Raw genomic sequence first — 21,826 nt, forward strand, 5'->3', positions numbered from 1 at the left:
ATTCCCGCACGGCCCCACCGCTCCCGAACGAGACGAGCGGGAGGCGCTGCCGTCGCGCGCTATCTGTTGGGGCACTGGCGTAAATTGGGAGGAAGAGGAGTGATTTTTCGCTCACTGCCAACGCCGTCGACGCCGACGACACCGGCTTTTCTGCGATAGGGGCATTAACGTTGTCGCGTGAAAAACTCACTCCGACCTACATCTAATTATATTATGGGTTGGTGATGTAGTAGGATTAGAAGTGCTTAGTGCCTTTACAGGAAGTGACGTGACTTCCTTGAGGCATCTAAAGCTATCGCATTAGCAAATTTTATTCCATACCTCGCTCTCTGCAGTAGACCAAACCGACATTCGCCCTCAAAACGTGGGACTTCCCTGCCGAACCGGTGGTCAGACTACCCCGACGCAGTGCCGCAGCTACTCTTCTTGTTTTCAAAAACTTGCCCCTACAGTTTTCTTATCCCTGCATTGCCCGGCACATCTTGTCTGGTGCTGGCTCAAAATTTCGAATACTTTTCATTTATCATGCTTAACTTCATGGACGCCTAAGACAATTTTAGAAACGGCCTTTTGCAACATATTTATGAAACCAAGGTCAAAGCGTCCACTGATCCGAAGTACCCGAGTTCGACCCCGACCACGACAGACGCGTTTCGATGGAAACGAAACGCAAAAGGTGCCCGTGTCCTGCTCGCTGACCGTGCACGATAAAGATCCCCAGGTGGTCTAAATTATTCCGGAGCCCTCCTCAGGTTAGGAGGGGCGCCGTAATGAAGGGCTCCTGAAATTTCGACCACCTGGGGTTCCTTAACGTGCACTGACATCACACAGTACGCGGGCCTCTGGAGTTTAGCCCCCTCAAAATTGGACCGCTGCAGCCAAGATCGAACCCGAGCCTTTCGGGTCAGCAGCCCAGTGCCATAACCACTGAGCGGCGGCCGCGCTTGCATTGAGGAAAATTGAAAATTGTTTTTTTTTGGAAAGAAAATGGCGCAGTATGTGTCTCACGTATCGGCGGAAACCTAAACCGGGACCGCGGCGGCTGCGTTTTTATGGAGGAAAAGCGCTAAGGCGCCCGTGTGCTGTGCGATGTCAGTGCACGTTAAAGATCCCCAGGTGGTCGAAATTATTCCGGAGCCCTCCACTACGGCACCTCTTCTTCCTTTCTTCTTTCACTCCCTCCTTTATCGCTTCCATTACGGCGCGGTTCAGGTGTCCAACAATATATGAGACCGATACTGCGCCATTTCCTTTCCCCCCAAACCAATTATTATTATTATTATTTTTAAGATAAGGAATTAAGGCGGGACTATGAGAGGAAAGCAAGAAAGAGGAGCTGCAGTGGAGGGCTCCGGAATATCTTCGAACGCCTGGGGATCATTAACGTGCAGTGGTATCGCACAACGCACGGCCGACTTAGCGTTTCGCCTCCATCAAAACGCGGCCGCCGCGGTCGGGTACGAATCCGGGCACTCCGGATATGTAGCCGAGCGCTCTAACCACCGAGCCACCGCGGTGGGTCGATAAAGGCGAAACACAAAAGGCGGCCATGTGCTGTGCGATGTCAGTGCACGTTAAAAATGCCCAGGTGGTTGAAATTAATCGGGGACCTCCACTACGCCACCTCTCTCTTCTTCCATCCTTCCATCCTTCCATCCGTCTGTCCATCCGTCTATCTGTCTGTCTGTCCGTTTGTCTGTCTGTACGCCCGTCCGTCTGTCTGTCTGGCTGTCTGTCTGTCTATCCGTCTGTCCGCCCATCCGTCTGTCCGCCAGTCTGTCTGTCCGTCTGTCTCTCTGTCCGTCCGTCCGCCTGTCTGTCTGTCCGTCTGTCCGTCCGTCTGTCCGTATGTCGGTCTGTCTGTCCGTCTGTCCACCCATCCGTCTATCCGCATATCTGTCCGTCCGTCTCTCTGTCCGTCTGTCTGTCCGTCCGTCCGTCTCTCTGTCCGTCCGTCCGTCCGTCTGTCTGTCTGCCTGTCTGTCTGTCCGTCCGTCTGTCTGTCCGTATATTTGTCTGTCTGTACGTCCGTCTGTCTGTCTTTCTGTCTGTCCGTCTCTTTGTCCGTCTGTCTGTCTGTACGCCTGTATGTCCGTCCGTCTCTCTGTCTGTCTCTCCGTCCGTTTGTCTGTCTGTATGTCTGTCTGTCCGTGCGTCTGTCCATCTGTCTGTCCGTCCGTCTGTCTGTCTGTCTGTCTGTCTGTCTGTCCGGCCGGCTGTCCGTCCGTGTGTACGTCTGTCTGTCTGTCTGTCCGTCCGTCCGTCCGTCCGTCCGTCCGTCCGTCCATCTGTCTGTCTGTCCATTCGTCCGTCTCTCGGTCCGTCTCTGTCTGTCCGTCCGTCTGTCGGTCTGTCTGTCGGTCCGTCTCTCTGTCCGTCTATCTGTCCGTCCGTCCGTCCGTCCGGCTGTCTGTCGGTCTGTCTGACCGTCTGTCTCTCTGTCTGTCCGTCTGTCTGTCTGTCTGTCTGTCCGGCCGGCTGTCCGTCCGTGTGTACGTCTGTCTGTCTGTCCGGCCGGCTGGCTGTCCGTCCGTCCGTCTGTAGGTCTATCTGTCTGTCCGTCCGTCCGTCCGTCCGTCTGTCTGTCTGTCCGCCTGTCCATCCGTCTGTGCGTCCGTCTTTCTGTCCGTCTCTCTGTCCGTCTGTCTGTCTGTGTGTCTGCCTGTCTATCCGTGTGTCCATCCGTCTGTCTGTCCGTCTGTCCGTCCGTCCGTCCGTCCGTCTGTCCATCCGTCTCTCTGTCCGTCCGTATGTCTGTCTGTCCGTCTGTCTGTCCGGCCGGCTGTTTGTCCGTCCGTCCGTCTGTCGGTCTATCTGTCTGTCTGTCCATCCGAACGTCTGTGCGTCTTTCTGTCGGTCCGTCCGTCTGTCTGTCTGTCCGTCCATGCGTCCGTCTTTCTTTTTTGTCAGGGTGGAACCAGCGGAACACAGACGCAGGACAAGAAAAGGAGGTTCCACCGCTGGTTCCACCCTGACAACATTATGAACCAACTAGCCCAGCAATTTACGCTCCTGTCCGTCTTTCTGTCCGTCTGTCCGTCCATCCGTCTCTGTCCGTCTGTCTGTCTGTGTGTCTGCCTGTCTGTCCGCGTGTCCGTCCGTCTGTCTGCCTGTCTGCCTGTCCGTCCCTCTGTCTGTCCATCTGTCTGTCCGTCCGTCTCTCTCCCTGTCCGTCTCTTTGTCTGTCTGCCCGTTTTTCTGTCTGTCGGTCTGTCTGTCTGTCCATCCGTTCGTCTCTCTGTCCGTCCGTCCGTACGTCTGTCTGTCCATCTCTGTGTACGTCTGTCTGTTGGTCCGTCTGTCCATCCGTCCGTCCGTATGTCTGTCCTTCTGTCCGTCCGTCCGTCCGTCCGTCCGTCCGTCTGTCTGTCTGTCCGTCTGCCTGTCCGCCTGTCCGTCCGTCCGTCCATCCGCCTGTCTGTCCGTCTGTACGTCAGTGTGTCTCTCCGTCTGTACGTCAGTCTGTCGGTCCGTCAGTCCCTCTGTCCGTCTGTCCGTCCGTCCGTTTGTGGTAGGGGAACCACATTTATTTGACGTTCCGATAGCCGCGGCGGCTGGGACGGTGGAGCGGGCTGTTGACGTTGGGTCTGGTAGTTTGCTGAAAGTGTTATCTGTTGCACGAGCGAGAACTTCTGGTTTGCGCGAGGCAGGTCGCGCCAACTTCACTTCATCAGCGCCGCTGGCGATGCCAGCGCCGCTACAGATGCTTCCCCCTACCACGATGCGCGATAAAGGAAAAAATGTATGTACAAGTTTGTACAGGTGAATCAAGTCCAGGACACGGTTAAGTTCGTGAAGGCCGCCGGGTGGGAGAAACAAACTCAGGTGGTCGAGCCTGGCTGCTACGCAAAGGGCGACGGGAGCCAAAGGATGAGGACGATGTCGCAAGGAACAGGTGGGAGAAGTCGACGAAAAGGAGGCGAGCTAGGCGTTGGGTTGAAGCGGGCCGGATAATGTCATTGCAGAAAATGCACCCGCGGCGGGAGTTACGGCCGATATGGGCTTTGCGCTGGCCCAGCGGGTGCAGACGAAGGGATGGCGTGCGTAAACACCTGCCGTAGAAGAGGAGGGGATGCCTCAGCCGCTGGCGTTGGTGAAAAGACGCAACACGACAGTGGGCTGGAGGTCTGCATCGTGGGATTCGGGTGGTCGCATAGGGAAGTGGTCGACGGGGCGGAGCGGCATTATGCAAAACCGACCTGGCTGTGGCAATGGAACAGGTGGCTTGGGTCACAAGAAGCAAGTCCGGGGCGTTGTTGTCGGAATTGCAAGCATACGGTAGGGCTGTCTCGCTTGTCGCGGAGGCACAGGCACTGGTGAAGGCGCCAGGTGGACAGGGATGTGGGTCAGGCGGTGTGGGTGGCGCGTGAGATGCGACAAGGTCCTCGGATGGCGTGCATGCGGGCCTCGCGACAGGAATGACAGTTGTGCTCACTGTGGTCAGGCTTGAGGGAGCAGGCGAACGTGGGACTAGAAGAGAGTCCGGGCCCGGATCGATAGTGGGTGCTGCTGGTGATGGCCGAAGGGTAGGCGCCACAGCTGGGAAGCAGGGCTGGGCAGGAGGCGCCGTGGGACGGGAGATCACAGGTGGATGGTTGTCCATAGGGGCCGGTGAAGCAAACTTGAGAGAGACCGGGGTGTAGTTTGAGGCAGCTGGTTGAGAAGGTTGGCAAGAGACTGGCGCGTTCTCGCGTGGCACTTGCCGAACCGTGAGTGGGGGCTCATTCGGTGGCGGCAATAGTGGACACACTAGTGTGGGGAGCGGCTCCGGTGCATAAGCTGGCGGAGGGCAAACCGAAGCAGCTCGGGTCGAGAATGCGGCCAGGGGCGGTGAGTCGAGTGGCGCCGCTGCCTCCGAGTCCGGAACAGGAGCGCAGAGAGTCGGCGGGAGCTCCAAGCCAAAATATGCCGTCAAACCCTTCGTGAAATCGGCGTATATGTCGGGACCGGGAGGCCGCAACCGCAGCTGTGCCAGGAGACCGGGTGGTAGCTCGGGGCTGGCGTGCTGATAGCGCAGCAGCTGACTGGAGACGTTGTGGACATGAAAGTGCGAGTCCAGCAGCGCCAGCCGCAAAACGGGGTCTCTGGCATAAAACGCGGGCAGGCCGGGCAGCCGAGGAAGGAAGGGGCGGTTATACGGCTGAAGGAGCTCACCGGATGTGATGGGAGGTGCGTACATTGCGATGAAAAGGTGCCGAAAGCCGGGTGCGAACAGTGGGCGTGCAGAGACAAGGCCAAGTGGAGGGACAGGACGGGCAGGAGCGCAGAGCCGGTGGGAGCGGCGTTGCGTGCGTCGGAGCTGTCGTTCGGTGTCACCAGATGTGGTAGGTGAACCACATTTATTTGACGTCCCGGTAACCGCAGCGGCTGAGACGGTGGAGCGGGCTGTTGACGTTGGGCTTGGTAGGTTACTGAAAGTGTTCTCTGCTGCACGAGCTAGAGCTTCTGGTTTGCGCGAGGCAGGTCACGCCAACTTCATCTTCATCAGCGCCGCTGGCGATGCCAGCGCCGCTACACGTATGTCTGTCGACTATGTCTGTCTGTTTGTCTGTCCGTCCATCCGTCTGCCTGTCTGTCTGTCCGTCTGTCCGTCCGTCCGTCTGCCTGTCCATCTGTCTGTCCGTCCGTCCGTCTCTCTGTCCGTCCGTCCGTCCGTCTGTCTGTTTGTCCGTACGTCCATCCGTCTCTCTGTCCGTCTGTCTGTCCGTCCGTCCGTCCCTCTGTCCGTCTGTCTGTCTGCCCACCTGTCCGTCCGTCTGTCCGTCAATCTGTCTCTCTTTCTGTTTGTCTGTCTGTCCGTCTCTCCGTCTCTCTGTCCGTCCGTCCGTCTGTCTGTCTGTCCGTCCGTCCGTCTCTCTGTGCGTCCGTCTGTTTGTCCGTCCGTCCGTCTGTATGTCTGACCGTCTGTCTTTCTGTCTGTCCGCCTCTCTGTCTGTCTGCCTTTCTGTCTGTTTGTCCGTCCGTCCGTATATCCGTCTGTCTGTCTGTCTCTCCATCTGTCCTGTCTGCCTGTCTGTCTCTCCGTCTGTCCGTCTGTCCGCTGTCTGTTTGTCCGTCCGTCCGTCTGTCCGTCCGTCCGTCCGTCCGTCTGTCTGTCCGTCTGTGTGTCTTTATGTCCGTCTGTCTTTCTGTCCGTCCGTCCGTCTGCCTGTCCGTCTGTCCGTCCGTCCGTCTCTGTCTTTCCGTCTGTCCATCCGTCCGTCCGTCTGTCCGTCCGTCTCTCTGTCTGTCCGTCTGTCCGTCTGTCTGTCTGTCTGTTTGTCTGTCCGCCTGTCTGTCCGTCTGTCTGTCTGTCCGTCTGTCCTTCCGTCTGTCTCTCCGCCTGTCCGCCTGTCTGTCTGTCTGTCCATCCGTCCGTCTCTCGGTCCGTCTGTGTGTCTGAACCGTCCGTCTGTCTGTCTGTCTGTGTGTCCGTCTCTCTTTCCGTCCGTCCGTCCGTCCCTCTGTCTGGCTGGCTGTCCGTCCGTCAGTCTGTTTGTTCATCCGTCCATCTCTCTGTCCGTCTGTCTGTCTATCCGTCCATCCGTCCATCTGTCTGTCTGTCGGTCCGTCTGTCTGTCCGTCCTCCGTCCGTCCGTCTGTCTGTCTGTGTTTCTGTCCGTCCTCTCGTCCGTCTGTCTGCCTGTGTGTCTCTCTGTCTGTCCGTGCGTCCGTCCGTCTGTCCTTCCGTCCGTCTGTCTGTCTGTCCGTACGTCCGTCCGTCTCTCTGTCCATCTCTCTGTCTGTCTGTCCGTCTGTCCGTCCGTCTCTCTGTCCGTCTGTTTGTCGGTCCGTCTGTCCGTCCGTCCGTGTGTCTGTCTCGGTCTGTCCGTCTGTCTGTCTCTCCGTCCGTCCGTGCGTCTGTCTGTTTGTCCGTCCGTCCGTCCGTCCGTCCGTCTGTCTGTCTGTCTGTTCGTCTGACCGTCCGTCCGTCCATCTGTCTGTCTGTCTGTCCGTCCGCCCTCCCTCTGTCCGTCTGTCTGTCGGCCTGTCTTTGTGTGTCCGTCTGTCCGTCCGTCCGTCTGTCTGTCTGTCTGTCCGTTTCTCTTTCCATCCGTCTGTCTGTCCCTCCGTCTGCCTGCCTGTCTGTCTGTCCGTCTGCGCGTCCGTCCGTCTGTCCGTCCGTCTGTCTGTCCGTCTGTCCGTCCGTCCTTCCGTCTGTCTGTATGTCTGTCTGTCCGTCCGTCTGTCCGTGTGTCTGTTTGTCCGTCTGTCTGTCCGTTCGTCCGTCCATCCGTCTCTGTCCGTCTGTCTGTCTGCCTGTCCGTCCGTCTTGTCTGTCCGTCTGTCCGTCCGTCTATCTGTCTGTCTTTTCGTCCGTCCGTCCGTCTCTCTGTCCGTCTGTCTTTCTGTCTGTCCGTCCGTCCGTCTGTCCGTCCGTCCGTACGTCCGTCCATCTGCCTGTCTGTCTATGCGTCCGTCCGTCTTTGTCCGTCTGTCTGTCTGTCTGTCCGTCTGTCTGTCCGTCCATCCGTCCGTCCGTCGGTCCGTCAGTCCGTCCGTCTATCTATCGATCCATCCAGTGCGGAGAGGGGGCAAGCAGCGCCGAAAGCGAGCTCGCATGTGTGCATGATGTAAACGAGCGCGCGTTTTTAGATTATGCAACGCGGCGCGCCAAGTAAGGTAACATGTGTGTAATGCAACGGGATTAAGTGCATAAAATTATTAACAAGTGATAAAGGCAGCCAAAGTAAAGCAAAACGTAAATGCGGGAAATGTTAAATAAATTTTTTTGAGACCTATAAAAGCCGGCGAGATTAAAGCGAAATTTATTATGGTAACATTCACGAAGTGGGATGCGACAAAAGAAAAAAAAATAGCATCAAATAGGTAGTTTTAAATCGAAAACTTATCATTGCACCACATTCCGTTTATGGAGCTTATCACCGCACACCATCTTAGCATTTGTCAAATATTTTGCTTAGACTTTTGGTAAATGAGTACTACGGAACATTAACACGCTTGAACGGATGTGTAGGTCCCTTCTAGTGTTCCCAAGGTACAGCACGCCAGAAGGAGGCTCGCTTGTTTACGCTGATTGAAGTATTTTGAACGCTTCAAGTTCTTTCCTTTGTCTTTCAGCCAGTACTGGGATGTTCTCTTTGCTTATCACAGGCAACACATACAGGACCTTCATTTAAAAGTTTAAGTTACCTCTGCCGTACTCCACCCCGATAACCGTTCTTCTCTGCCTTATGTTCAGTGTGCATACGTTAGAGATTACATTTACCACGGCACAAAATGACCGCGCATACGCTTGGTTCAAGTGCGCAGCAATCAACTGACGGTCAGCTCACGAGCGTGGGCAGTACGGACATATTAAGGTGATCTGTTTCAACATCACCACTAACCTTTCGGCGGAGGGTGGGGGGGCAATGCTGCGTTATGGCTCAGTGGCGTTTGCGTTCTGTTGCTGATCCAAAAGGCTCCATATCGATTCCGGCCATGGCGGTCGTATTTCAATGATGGCGCAATAAACAAACCGCCCTTGTGATCTGCGAGGTGTTCTACCCCAGAAGAACCCCAAGTGGTCTGAATTAACTCATAGATACCGAAATTTTAGATATTTGTGAAAGATTTAATATTGTTAAAACGTTTGTTTCATTTCATAATTCAAAATAATCTTTTTCTTGGTGGAAACATTGTTCTCAACAATGGTGTTTTAGCCGTAATACGATGTAGGGTACTAGGTACCTCTTATGTGTGGTAAACTTCAAACCATTGACATCGACTTTGATATCACATTTTTCACTACTCGGAGTGGTTTTCTAATGACATTGCGCAAAAGTATTCGTTTTTATCGCAGGATTAGAGCGTAGTCGACGAGGTCAAATTTTAAAAATGGCGTCCAAAGAAGACTGGCTTGTCTTTCTGAACAACGCAAAAAACTTAACGTGCACAATTCACTCCGTTGAACGCTCTTGAGCCTATACGCTAGCATGCGGAAGCTTTTACGCAATAAACATCTGCAGTTAATGCGCAAACTAGCGGTGTGCCATATCGAGGGCGCTAAGGATATATAGGTTAAGATGGATCCTTCCCCTACAGAGTCCCTTATAACCGTTGGGTCACTTCGTGACGTAAACGTCAAACCCTGCAATTTCCGTCGATTAGAGGGAACACAACTTTCATTTCACGGAACATTTTTTAAAGACGGAGTTACTGCCACAAGTTAGCTTAAATTTTGGAACATTTCATGTAGGCCACGGCTGTGTCGTAGCAGAACTTGTACTGGTCCTGCAAAGAAAAGATGGGAAATATGGCTCATTTTATTCACTTGGACGAAATATTTCAACAGGATAACTACTGAGAAGTTAAAAATATGCGCTTAGCAACGCCGTCTTACACAATTCGAAATGAACTGAGGCCGGTTCTCGCGGATGATCCTGGTAGCATAGAAGACGTCCACTTCGTTCTCATTCTTGAGCTTCTCCAGAACGAGGGCGCAGCAGCAGAACAGCCCGCTGGCGGTGCATCCGTTCCTATATTGGAATGGAATTAAACCCTTGCTTTAATATATAACTTTCATTCTTTCTAGCTTTGTGTATTATGTTCCCATCCTCCGATGGAGAAAAAAAAATTTGTCTACTCAGTAGCATACATCCAAGCGCAAGCGTGTGACTAGAAAGGAAAACTCCGGAGCCGTACAAATTTTTTCGCGAAAGTACGAAGTTCGCGTGAAATCTGTATAGATTTTCTTTGTAGCCAAGTGGCTGCACTCGGGTGGGTGCTAATGAATAAACACTCCACCTTTGGGGAGTCCTCTGAACACAATGGACTAGGACTCTGAGGTTGAGGTTGAGGTGTTGAATGCTACAGGTGGGGTTAGCCTTGCTTTATCTGCCGGCAATTGCTCCACCGCAGCGTCTCTTCGATAATAACAATGCCGCATCTACCCCGCTAAGCGCACAGTCTCTTATAATAGCACACATTATCTCCCGCAGTCACCATCTATGCACCCAATCAATCCACATAGTTCACATCACAGTCCACTCCAGAAGTCACCATCTATGCACATATTCAGTCACAGTAGAACATAGGCCATTGTAATGCCACACTCCATACACACATTCACTCACAGTATAAAGTAGTTCACTCCGGAAGACACCATCTACGCACACATTCAATCCCAGTAGGCCATGGTCCGTTCCTGCTATCACCATTTAAAAACAAGATACGTGTTCTGCAGAAATGTTAAAAGAAGGCGTGCAGCCTCCCTTCTGCATGTCTGGTTTCCACTCGGGTAGACAATGTCCTGCACTGTGCTGTGACGGGTTCCTGTCTTCTTGAAGGAAGCGAGTATCACATGCCTTTCCGCGTTGTACTCTGGGCAGTACATAATATAATGTTCGATATCCCCGCACACACCACATAAAGAGCAGAGTGGAGACGATGCTATGCCGGTCTTATGCATCCATGCAGGAGTGCGAGCAGAGGCCGTGCGAATTCGATGTAGAAGGGTCGCCTGAGATCTTCTCAGTCCCTTAGTCACACATGGCTTGTGGGACGCACTCCACAGTGTACTGAAGTGATCGAGCACCGTTTTCCTGCAGATTCTTTTCCCATCTTGAGGTACTTTTTTTGATGGAATCCTTGAGAGAGCTTTATGGGCGAAACTGTCTTCCACCTCATTACCGTGAGAGGGCACCCACTGGAAATGTAGAGTAAAGCCTCTGCTGTGCAGATTCTGCGCCAAGCGCACAGAGCTTAGAGACAAGGCGTCAGTAGGGAATCCGCGCTCTAACCCCTGAAGGGCAGATTTTGACTCTGTCTTCGTCTGTGCCAAACGAGGTTTCCTCCGACCCCTTCTTCAAGTTAATCCTGCAACGAATTCCACCTGCCCTGAGCCCCATCTACTGAGGATCGTCCGGCCTACACGTTTAACGTTAGGAGGAACTCGGGGCAGCCTCTCTTTAGCCCTCACTGCATTCGAGCACAAACTACCTCCACTCTGCAGCATTATACATGATGTAATCACAACGTGTGATAGCGGCGAGTAGTCGATCAATCGACACGTAGACTTCGAAACGCATAGAATATGGTAAACACGGCGCCGTGGGCTCGTTGCTTCTGTGGGAAGATTTCTTCGTACTATGGCACATGTGACAGTCTGTCTTTCTTGGCTCCCTTTACAAAGGTGTTTTATGGGTTGTGGTTTATGGGGGTTTAACGTTCCAAAACGACTCAGGCTATGAGGGACGCCGTAGTGAAGGGCTCCGGAAATTTCGACCACTTCGGGTTTTTTAACGTGCACTTACATCGTACAGTACAAGGGACTCTAGAATTTCGCCTCCATTTAAATTCGACCGCCGCGGCCGGGATTGAGCCCGCGTCTTTCCGGTCAGCGGCCGAGCGCCATAACCACCGAACCACCGCGGCAGATTTTACAGAGGTTGCGTTACTGACGGTCTGGATGCGGGTATATGGTAAATGATTTTCCGGACGACCTCTTCTCGCATCATATGAAGCACGGTGATGCTTGAAAACCGATTAGCTGCTGATTAGAATGCTGAGAAGGCCAAGAACTACAGCGTGCTCCGGGCCAAATTCCCGGGTTGGAAGAAATTCCAAGTGTTTGGAATGGCCTTCGGTGCCCGGAGCATGCTGTGCCTATCAACCATCAAGGTGTGCAAGCGTCTTGGTTTGAACTATTCTGATCTATCATTTCTTGCTCCCAAAGTGCTAATTGGAAGCTTAACCTGTCTTGGTCGTTTCACCAAGAAGGCGATTGTGTAGTTTTAATTTTGGGGGGTTGTATTTGTCTGTCCTCGCATTGGGTTTTTAGATTAAGGGGCTTTGGGGCTGGCCGCTGCTTTTTCCATCTTTAGGGGTGTTGTACACTTTTTGTTTTTTCATTCTCTCGAGTCAAACATGAACTTGGGAGGCCAATGGGCATGCAGCCAAATGCGGTGGGCTACGGCTCGCCCATTTTGGGCCCTCAACCATGTTTTCCCCTAGCAGCGGCCACGTTCACCCTGGGTAGCGTGTTGCTACCCTGGGAAAGGCATGTTTTTAGCGCATAGCTCTGGATTACGCTACTAACAAACAGCAAATACCCGTTGCTCTGAAAACACTGTCTCGAGAACGTCGTAGAACACACTGAAAACACCACGACCACTCGTATCTTCTTCAACATTCTGAATGCTCCACAACATAAAATTATAGCCTAATGCAATCTGCAAACACTTCGAATTCAGTTACATAACAACTGATATCGAGGTTTTCTACAGCGGGGAGAATCGTGATAGGCTTAGCTTCTGTATGCTGCCGACAGAAATCTGCGATGAGTAAGTCCTGTCTAACTGCTCCCGTACCGTCGAAGTGATAGCCTCCGTCACCTGCACTGGACGAGGATGATTCCGTCGTTGGACTGTTGCTGCCAGCGTTCCACTTGGCCCACGAGGTCAACCATCTGCTCGGCGCTGTTCCACGTAGAAAGATGGAAGTGTCTCACCGTCACACGCCGTGAAGACCCAGACATCTGAAGAACATCGTACAAGATGTCACTGGCTTTCCGGAAATTTAAGTGCGTTCAGAGCCTTCGCCCAGTCGAAAAACACAACAGGAAATTTCCGTCGTCAAAACAGAATTTCTGTATTTTTTTATTCAGAAGCCTGTATCACCGCAAAAGTTTGTGTAGTTATTACAGAAAAGTGCTGCAGAATAAACTACAGTACTTAAGAAACATTCTATATAAAAACAGGAAAGTCTGTCGTTACGGTAAAACTAAGGAACATTTTGTCGTATTTTGGCACAGTTTTGTCGTTTCTTTCGATGGCCTTCGTAGCCGAAGTGCTTGGTCTCACAAAAGTGCAAATTGCACCCGTACGCTTCCGCAACTCAGGCATTTCATGCGAAGATTGTATTGTAATTTTGAATCTGAATACCGAAGTAGCAAATATTGTTTATGGCAAAAGCGCTTTTAGTGAAACTGCGTTAGACTGGAATTTGTCCGAGGGCGACCGGTTACAAGGAGGCTGCAGCTACAGATGCAGCACGTAAGAATCAGGCAACGTTGTAAAGATATTTAGTTAAACTCCCATGTCAGGATTTTCCTTTTCGCTATGTTTTTACTACCAGTTTAAGCCAAAGCCACATAGCTACATAACTTGTCGAATTGTAAACCACGTCGAGCGAGAAAAATGGAGCTCTCATGAAGTTCAGTCACTGCATCTCCATCTGCCGTGTTAGTATAAACGCATATGAACAAGAATTTTAGCCTGGTATTGGCCCCTTGCCGACCACATAAGGCTTGCTTGAGGTAAGAACACTTATATTACAAGAAGTTCTTTTCCAAAGAACGAGACAAACCGACTTGAGATAAAGCATTCGCTTAAGGGAAGCCACTGAGTAAAGGAATTCGTACCTTGTGTTTGGGTTTTACCCTTAAGACCTGCACAGACATGATATTCGCGTGGCGGTCCTCTGCGCACTCGACTGTGTGGTCGCCGTATTTAGCCGAGCCACTTGTAGGCCAGAAAGGAACCTGCGACGTACAAGCACAAGGAAGGGTTGAAACAATGAAAAAAGTGCTTCTTAATCCGGACGTTCTAACGCTTATTCTTTCATATTATGTCAGTCCATGCTTGAAGGAACTCGCATTGAATAAATAACGCAGCTCAGGCAAGCGTTCGAATATTTGCATTTGATTGTGGACTACGGGCCAATGAGAAACACTCCTCCCAATAGCTGTCGCCTTCCACAAAGGAGCGATGGTTTATGCTTCGTGGGGTTTAACGTCCCAAAGCGACTTAGGCCATGAGGGACGCTGCAGTAGATGGCTCCAGTAATTGCGACCATGTAGGGGTCTTTAAACTGCACTTACATCGAACTGACTACGCACTAACAAAGAAGCAATGATTGAAGCTGATATTCTGTGCGAACAATGGTAGATGCAGCAGCAGAAATGACACTGTTGTGATTAATATTGAGGGGGCTGCAATAACGACGGTTCAACTCACTACGTCGCCGCCTTCACTGAAGACGTCTAGCGTGACTATAGTCTTTGCTCCCGTCTCGATCACCAGCTTCCAAAGGTCGCCAGCGTCCTTGCTGGACGGTGTTTGGGTCACCAAGAACTTGTCCTTTTTGTAAAATCCCTGTTTCGAAGCGAGAAGGAAGTATTCAACAGAGGAAGACGTAAATTATATAGAGTCTTCCAAACTCTAAATCAGTTTGGAGTAAGCATATACAACCAGCAGTTGAAGCAATACAGCTCTTGGCACGTTTGTAACATGCGTAAACAGCGTAACGCATTTCGCGTATATGCTAAAAATAAAGGATGCGGAGAAGGAAGACTTCCAATAGACTAGAACATGACATGACCACAACACAACGGCGCGTAAGGAAGCGCCAACGTAGACCTTTTCATGCACTGGCGACACATAGTGATGGGGATGCAAGGTTTTTAGGTTTCAAGTTCCGAGTGAGAATTCTCTTTCGGGCCAAACTCTACACATGGCGCTAGTATATAAGTGGCTCCAGGTCATCCGTATCGCTTGCAGCACTGGCAGCGCCTTTCCAATGAAAAGATTTTTACTCCTGCTTTATTTGCGCTGCTTGGTCCATAATGTTCAATCTGTAAGCAAGACATGCGCGAGTGCTGAATCAGTCGTTGAAAAATAAGGTCTAGAGGTATGCCGCGGAGTTTGCAGCTCTTAACTGTGTGCTTTTATGCACAGTTTGTTTGCTGAACAAGTTAGAAACAAATCAAAATTTTAGAAGGGCATTTTAACACGCCTGCACCGTTAGCTGGAGCGCCTAGACTCATGTTTGTCACACCATCTTACCAGTACGTTCTGCCAATGCTGCTAGTTCTCGCCTGGGCTCTCAAAAACATCCTATTGCGCAGCGTTACTTACGTTGACGTATACAGCATTCAGAAATGTCCCGTCCCGCAGATATGCTCGGCCCCGGTCGGCTACGAAACAAAAACAGTTATAGAAAAATTAAAAGTAATAAACAACCTGAAAGCGTACGGCGCTTTTTATATCATGTAAATGTGTGTGCGTGTGTGCAGTGGGGATTAGAGTGAAGTAGACGCTCCAATGGAGTATATGAGAGCAAGTCCTGCGGTGGCACTTGTGCTACAATCAGTGATTTCCTACCCAAAATTGTTCTCGGCCAGTTCTAGGAATTTCTGCGAAGCTAGGTAGCGTGTAAAATAGTTCAACCTTTTCATTAGACATGTGCACAAAAGAAAGAAGGCCACCTCTTTCAAACAACGCTTTTTGGCAAGCTGTGAGGCTCGACCCACGAACGTGGGATTGTTGCTGCACAATCACCCCGGAAACTCAGCACGCATGATGGCGCACAGCAACACCTCAATATTGGATTTTAAGTGGAAACTTATTCTTCAAAAAGGTAGCGACGAGAACGACAACTCAAATACTTGAACCTATATTCTTGTGACTGTATAGTCGATAGAATCTTCTATATTACCTTTAGACAATCAACAAGCGACCATATCTACTGAAAAGATGTACACCCTCGGGCTTTGTCACCACTCCGCTGGTAGACTTGTTCACGCGCTTTCCCTTGCCGGTACCGTCAGTGGCTACCAAAAATAACAAAGTTCTGCATGCACTGCTGGCCACGCTCTGGTATTTTCATCACCTCAGAATTATGTGTGCCCCGAACCCAAACGCCAGCGTTTATGAAGCTTGCTGGGGCAGTTTGAAGCAGCCAGGCGTGAGGGGTGCGATTATGCGATTACACATTAAACAACCCCTTGATTAGGGTAATCTCTCTGGCACCTATATATCTGACTGGTGCAACTTTCACCAGGGTCAGATTTATAAATTACTGCAGGAGGAGGCGGATAAGGGGGCGGTCCGAGTTGAACCATGTATTTCTTCTACTTTTTCGACCACAAAATGGAGCTCAGCATGGTTTTCTCACGCCAAATTCCTTGCCTTAGAGGAGTGACGGCCCCCTTCCCCTCTCCCCTCACGCGACCGATCACTTGATCACTTAAATCTGCCATTGAAGTGCACCTTGTTGGACTTACAGAACTCGAAGTGGTGCAAGATGGTGCATAGCATTTGGACGAAATAATAGCGCAAAAAGTGCAGGAAAAATGTATTGGAGAAGAACGTGGTTAAACTTGTAGTGGTAGCGTACGTTTATACGGCGGCCCATTATGTAAAGAAAGCGGTGAAGCGACATGGCTTGCCAGTGGTGTTTTCCGCTCCAGAGAAGCTCGTCCAGCATTGCTCACGCATTTCGTGCGTTGAAACAAAGAGAGAATGTAAGAAGACATGCTAAGCAGTTTCGAAATTGATGTACCGGGGTTGTTTACGATTATCTGTTGATCAGAGGGGAGGCCTTCATAGACCGGACTGGGCAATGTGTGAATGAGCGGGCAGGGGATCACTTACGGGTGCTAAGAGATGGAGGGACAAATTTAGCAGTGCATTGTGGGAACTGCAGAGCGTGCGAACCGCGGCTAAGTTTGATAAGGATCCCAGAGAGAGGTCGCAATAAAACGGCGCGTGAAATGTTGAAAGCGTTACCTATTAGAAGTGGGGCGCTCTGGTGGGCTAGTTGGTTCATTTGATGTGAGCGAGTAAAACTGCGCAAAGAGAACGGGACGATATGTAGGCACATTATTGCGCCTTGTTTGTGATTATGTGTGCCTTTCGTACAGTTCTACTCGTGCGGTTTTACTCGTCTGCTTCCTATTAGAAAGAGAGGAGACAGCTGCGTTAGTGATGCGCCTGCGAAGCTCTTGAAAGCAGAATTTAAACATCCTGAATGTTTTTGTAAACTTTTTGTTGTCTGTATCATTCTCCGTACACCGCATGTTTTGGTTTCCGTACATAATTGCTCGTCTGCACGCAAATGAGCCCGATTACAATAGCGCTTGCTTTGTGTCGTTCTCGGCCTTTTCGTGTATGACCTTATGTGCTAATATTTCTTCCAAAAAACAAGCTTGAGAAAGCGAAAAAATTCACAGGAAAACTTAATTCCTTCATGTACTGGCACTGCGATAGCAATAACAGATGTTGATGCCTTTACCGTTAGTGACGTCGCATCCGTTCAGACAACGGTAATGCTTCCGTCTTGCGACGTCACTTCATCCAGCCAATGAGAATACTCCTGTATTTTTACGTCACTTCCCCATTAGCCAAAGGGGGAATTTTATGTCAGACCATGCATTTTGGCCTCATCGTGCGTCTAACTCTGTGGCATTAACACTTCTTTGTTTCACGCAGAACTATAGACAGCAATTTCTCACGAGCAAGCACAGACGGATCTCGGCTTTTGCTCATGTTTGCAGGCTCTCTTGCTGCTGCGAAGTCCTCCGGCGTGAAACGTGGTTTCAGGGGCTCCAGCTCCTGCGAGGAAAAAAAAAAACTCGCAGGACAGTTACGCCTGCGTACTGCCAGGCTCAGTGAGAGCTGATTGCACTCTTGGTGAATATGAGAGTGCTTATTGATTACTACTGATCTTTGCTCGAGCTCGCGTGACGTCACCAAGCTGTGAAACGTCATTTCACTGCATGGCGACCAATGAGCATGGTGCGGTGTTACGCCAGAGCAGCGAAGATAGGAAGCGTGCTCTTAACAGCTATCGCTATAAAAACTTAACGTTCTTCTTAATACTTGTTCATTATCAGCATCATCAACATCAGTATCAGCCAGAATACTTTCACTACAGAACATAAGGCATTAACAATGGCATAAAATTAACCTCATGCTACACCCGCCGAGGCCATTGTGTCCCGACAAATTTGCTAATCAAAGTTTGTCCTGCCAAGAAACGCTTTAATTTACCAGCAGATTTAAGCAGGAGTTTTCATTCAGGTGCACTACGGCGACGCTGGCTCATTCTACCTCTGATATATTTCATATACAGCTCTAACTGCGGAATCCTGAGTGTCATTGGAAAATCTAAGAGTTGCTTACCTCGAATTCCATTGCGATGTTACTCTTTCCCGTCGTCTTGTCAACAGAGAGTAGTTGACGGTAGCGATCATGCATCTTGATGGAGGGAAAGCTGTTGTCAGGAAGGCAGACGCTTTCCACCAGACAACGATGCACAAAGTTGTACTGCTCCTAGAATCAAAAGTATTGATATTACTAAATGTTGAGATTCGAAAGGAAAAAAAAAACTGTTGGGAGTGAGAAAAAAAGGGGGGGGGGGAGGAGAGTGCCTGAGATGTTAGCAGTAGAAAGTATCTTGTTCTGTGCATGCTGCCTAAACTGACATCGAGGAGTAATTAAAGTTAGCCTGCATCGATGGATGACAGCGTTCTAACTACATAGACGCTAGTTTAATCTAAAACGGATATTTTATAAACTAGAAAAAGCCAAAAAATGAATTATAGGTGGTGCCTTCACCGGCCAATTTCGCAAGTAAACTACAATACGTCGACACAGTTTTCAACGGGGATCTCAGAGACTACGCTGCCATTCCTTTCAATGCTGTGACCACAAAGTTTTTCTTTTTTTTTGATGTAGACGTCTTGAGTTTGAATCGAGAGGCGGGGAAATTTTGAAGACCAATTTTGCCGGAAATTAATGCGCATTTTCTTCCTGGACAACCATCAACGTTTTTCTTATGAGAACAAATATTGGAAGGAGTTATCAGTGTATCTTTAACCTTGTTTGTACTAATGACACAGAAGAACTGTTGGATTAAGCTGGGCTACAACCCAAGTTGCCGTCTGCCTGCTTTCCCTGGAGATGCGAGGACTCACGTGAAAGCTTCTTCGCATTTATATTGTCACGAAATGGTGACTGCAGTCCGGAGAGCAGAAAGAGGCTGCGAAAATTGTGTCGAAATCGAACTCTTTATTTGGGCTGACTTGCGCCCACAATGGAATCAATCACTCGACGGCGGCGTAGCAACAAGCGTGCTCGGCGGTCGTCGAACAGAATGACCGCCGCTGTCGGCCGTGCTCAGTTTAAAGCTGATAGCGAACTTTCAAAATAAAGCGTGCAAAGTTACTAAAACATTCTGGAACAACGTAGAATCAGCTCTGCCTGGATGCGATCAATCGAAATAAATCTGGTCGCGTCTTGCATCGCGAAAAAAGCGATAAAGCGGCGTGCCGGCAGCTTTGGAGAATGAACACACTGCAAAGATTCGCGGCAATATGTTACACCTATATTGGTTCACACTTTATCCACCAACCATTCTCATCGATACTCAGTTATAGGGTTCCCATAGCCGTCGTCAGTATGCAGTGCACACACTGAAGTTCAGGCCCTCAAGTTCAATCAAATAAGCAAACATGACACCACTGTGGAAATCTCCTTGCTGCCTCATTTCTTCTTACTGCTCAATGCCAGTGAGGTTTAACTAACGCGTTCAGGACAGCGCCTGCTGAATAATGTGATCTTAGTTAAAGGTTGTATTGACCCAGCGTTTGATGCTACACCGTATATTTCGGCACTCCCGGAACACACGATGATCCGCATTTTTCAAATGTGTTATTTATTTATTTATATGTATTTCAGCAGTATTGCCAGCCTTCGTGAAATGACTTTAGGCAGGAGTGGATGCTACAAAAAAACGTACATTAAATTTAGCAGGGCTTATTACATGGCAAGAATATAAAAGAAAATGCAGCGCGAAATCGCCAACCAGCAGCATACTTAAACAAGACAGAGTATTACACTGATAAAAAGCAATAACCAAAATAAAAGAAGAATAAAGCGTGCTGCACAACTCAAAAAGATCCAGTCCTTCTCCACATGTGATACGTGCAACGTACAAATTGAAGATGATTACACAGGCAATGGTTCAAAACAGGCACAGCAAGGAGGCGTGTCATGTGACATAGGCAGCAATCTCATCCTCACAGTCTGGCCCCATAGAGTTTTGTGTTCGCCGTATGAGCCTTACTGAACGTTCGAACAGCCCGAACTGCGTGTGCGTGGACATTAGAGAACGCTTTGCGCATAACTTCATATCACGGAAACAGATCCCATTCGAAAGCGAGATGGAAAACTTACCAGCCTGTCAACGACGTTCATTCTGTTCTTGCGCATGGTCGACAGCTGGCCGACGACATCCACCACGCCTTCGGATTGCGCCTGCTCCAGCAAGTTGTCCAGCAGAATGTAGGCCCCAGTACGACCGACACCAGCGCTGCGAACCACGCGAGTAGGCTTAACAGCAAGGAATGATGGAGACAACAGCTGTTTTATTATCCGCAATACTATTTGCCCTTCATGGCTAGATTAATTTGTGGTGGCAACTTTCGGCGCACAGAAAATGCATTTGGATGATTTTGTTCACGGATGCATTCTTCTGCAGCCTCATTGAGGCTGGAGTCTTTGTTTCTTCAAGAATGGACGAATATGAACTCAAGGGTGTGATGCACTTGACAGTTTTAGTAACAATGATTGTTTTCCTCGAAAACAACAGAAGAAAAGCTTGCACCAAACGAACGTAGAAAAGGACGATGTCCGGGAGCTTAGCACTAACCTTTAAGGCTTTGAAACCTGTTGCAGGATGCGCTTCAAAAACTTTTAAGCAACAGTCAGAAGCCGTAGTAGCTTAACTCTAACTATTTTAATATGGCGTTGAACTTTGCACGTTCGTGACAAGCGTCGGCTGAAGAACACTCGTTTCGATGGCAGGAGAAACGGGAAGGAGCCCGAAGCTTGCTTATACCAGCAGCACGCTCGCCTGCATGCTATGCCGAACTCTTATCGCGACAGTTTAATCAGCAGTTTAATCCGAGGCAAACGGCATTGTCGGTACTGTTATGGACGTTCCGTGTGACAACTAGAAACTGCCCCGCTTCTCTGCAGTATACTGTCGATGTTCTCTATGTAAAACTGGGAGGGTTATGCGGGCATTGCGGCAGGCCCTTCTCGAAAATGTGCACATGCGTCCATATTGCCGCGTAGTCGCAACAGTCAGGCAGGAGAGCAGGATGGCTGTGAAACTCCTCAGCAAGAATATTTACGGGGCTGCGTTGATCCCGTAACAACGTTTGAAAAGAACTCGGTGGCGTTGGTAACAACGGCGATACATCTCAGTCGTCGGCATCACAATGACTGAGTCTCATCCACGCTCTAAACATTGTGAAATCTTTTCAGGAAATGTGCATGCATGTCCGCGAACTGTCCGGGACACCGATAATCGGTCGCAAATAATCGCGATTCTTTGTGGCCGAGCTAGTGGCGTCTAGTGAATCGGCGTGCAAGATGAATTGCGCCCGATGGTGAGGCAGACCACTAACCCTATAGGCAACCGGCAGAGCCTATATAGGCGGCGCTGCAGTTGTTCCGCCGCGTGCCTGCAACCTGCTGCTGAGCTGCTACAAATAGGAGACCACATTCTGAAGAATTGTAAAAGCGAATTTATCTTATAACCGTCCTTACGAAGGTTTTCTGGACGTAGCCCAGTTAGATCACGCCTGACAATTGCGATCTCAATAGGACGCAGAAGCTCAGGCCTAGAAGCGCACGTAAGTGGCGTAGAAAAGCCACATGGGTGCGCTTAAAAACGCTTGCTCTTCTCGCTAGGTTGTGTTTAGGCGCTGCGATCGACACATAAAACTTCAGGGTAGGTTGCCCATTGGGAGCATGAACTGACGTCAAAATGGCCGCAATTTTGTGGGGCATGTAACTCATCGAAAGGCTGCAGGCATGTTTACGAGGCTTATCGCTACCTGTTAAGACTTGCATTGCGGGCGTCACGCTTTGTGCCACAATATGGTGCCTATGACGTCATGTGAGCATCTCTGATAGGGCGCTCATTATTAGGTTTCGTGGCAATATGAACCGTGTGGACTGAAGACAATGTGGGCAAAGGACTGAGCTCTCTCATGATGTAAGCTATAATGCTACTGCAACTTAGATCGCCTGAAAGAACGGCCATTAAT

At 50.0% G+C, this 21,826-nt stretch overlaps 1 protein-coding gene across 2 annotated transcripts in view; it reads right to left on the minus strand.

The window, feature by feature from the left end:
• Positions 1-9,028: 9,028 nt before the first annotated feature.
• LOC144111496 (receptor-type tyrosine-protein phosphatase mu-like) overlaps positions 9,029-21,826 on the minus strand; it is a 39,969-nt gene continuing 27,171 nt past the window's right edge. For both annotated transcript variants that reach the window (XM_077644819.1, XM_077644818.1), the window contains exons 17-25: positions 19,944-20,079; positions 17,889-18,038; positions 17,219-17,318; positions 14,841-14,899; positions 13,941-14,078; positions 13,346-13,465; positions 12,318-12,460; positions 9,326-9,461; positions 9,029-9,216 (exon numbers count right to left, since the gene is read on the minus strand). In XM_077644819.1, coding sequence (XP_077500945.1) covers positions 9,157-9,216; positions 9,326-9,461; positions 12,318-12,460; positions 13,346-13,465; positions 13,941-14,078; positions 14,841-14,899; positions 17,219-17,318; positions 17,889-18,038; positions 19,944-20,079 — 1,042 coding nt within the window. In that variant the 3' untranslated portion in view covers positions 9,029-9,156. The remainder of the gene's footprint in view (positions 9,217-9,325; positions 9,462-12,317; positions 12,461-13,345; positions 13,466-13,940; positions 14,079-14,840; positions 14,900-17,218; positions 17,319-17,888; positions 18,039-19,943; positions 20,080-21,826) is intronic.

This window comes from Amblyomma americanum, chromosome 11 (assembly GCF_052857255.1).
Source record: "Amblyomma americanum isolate KBUSLIRL-KWMA chromosome 11, ASM5285725v1, whole genome shotgun sequence".
In the NCBI taxonomy this organism is placed as follows: domain Eukaryota; kingdom Metazoa; phylum Arthropoda; class Arachnida; order Ixodida; family Ixodidae; genus Amblyomma; species Amblyomma americanum.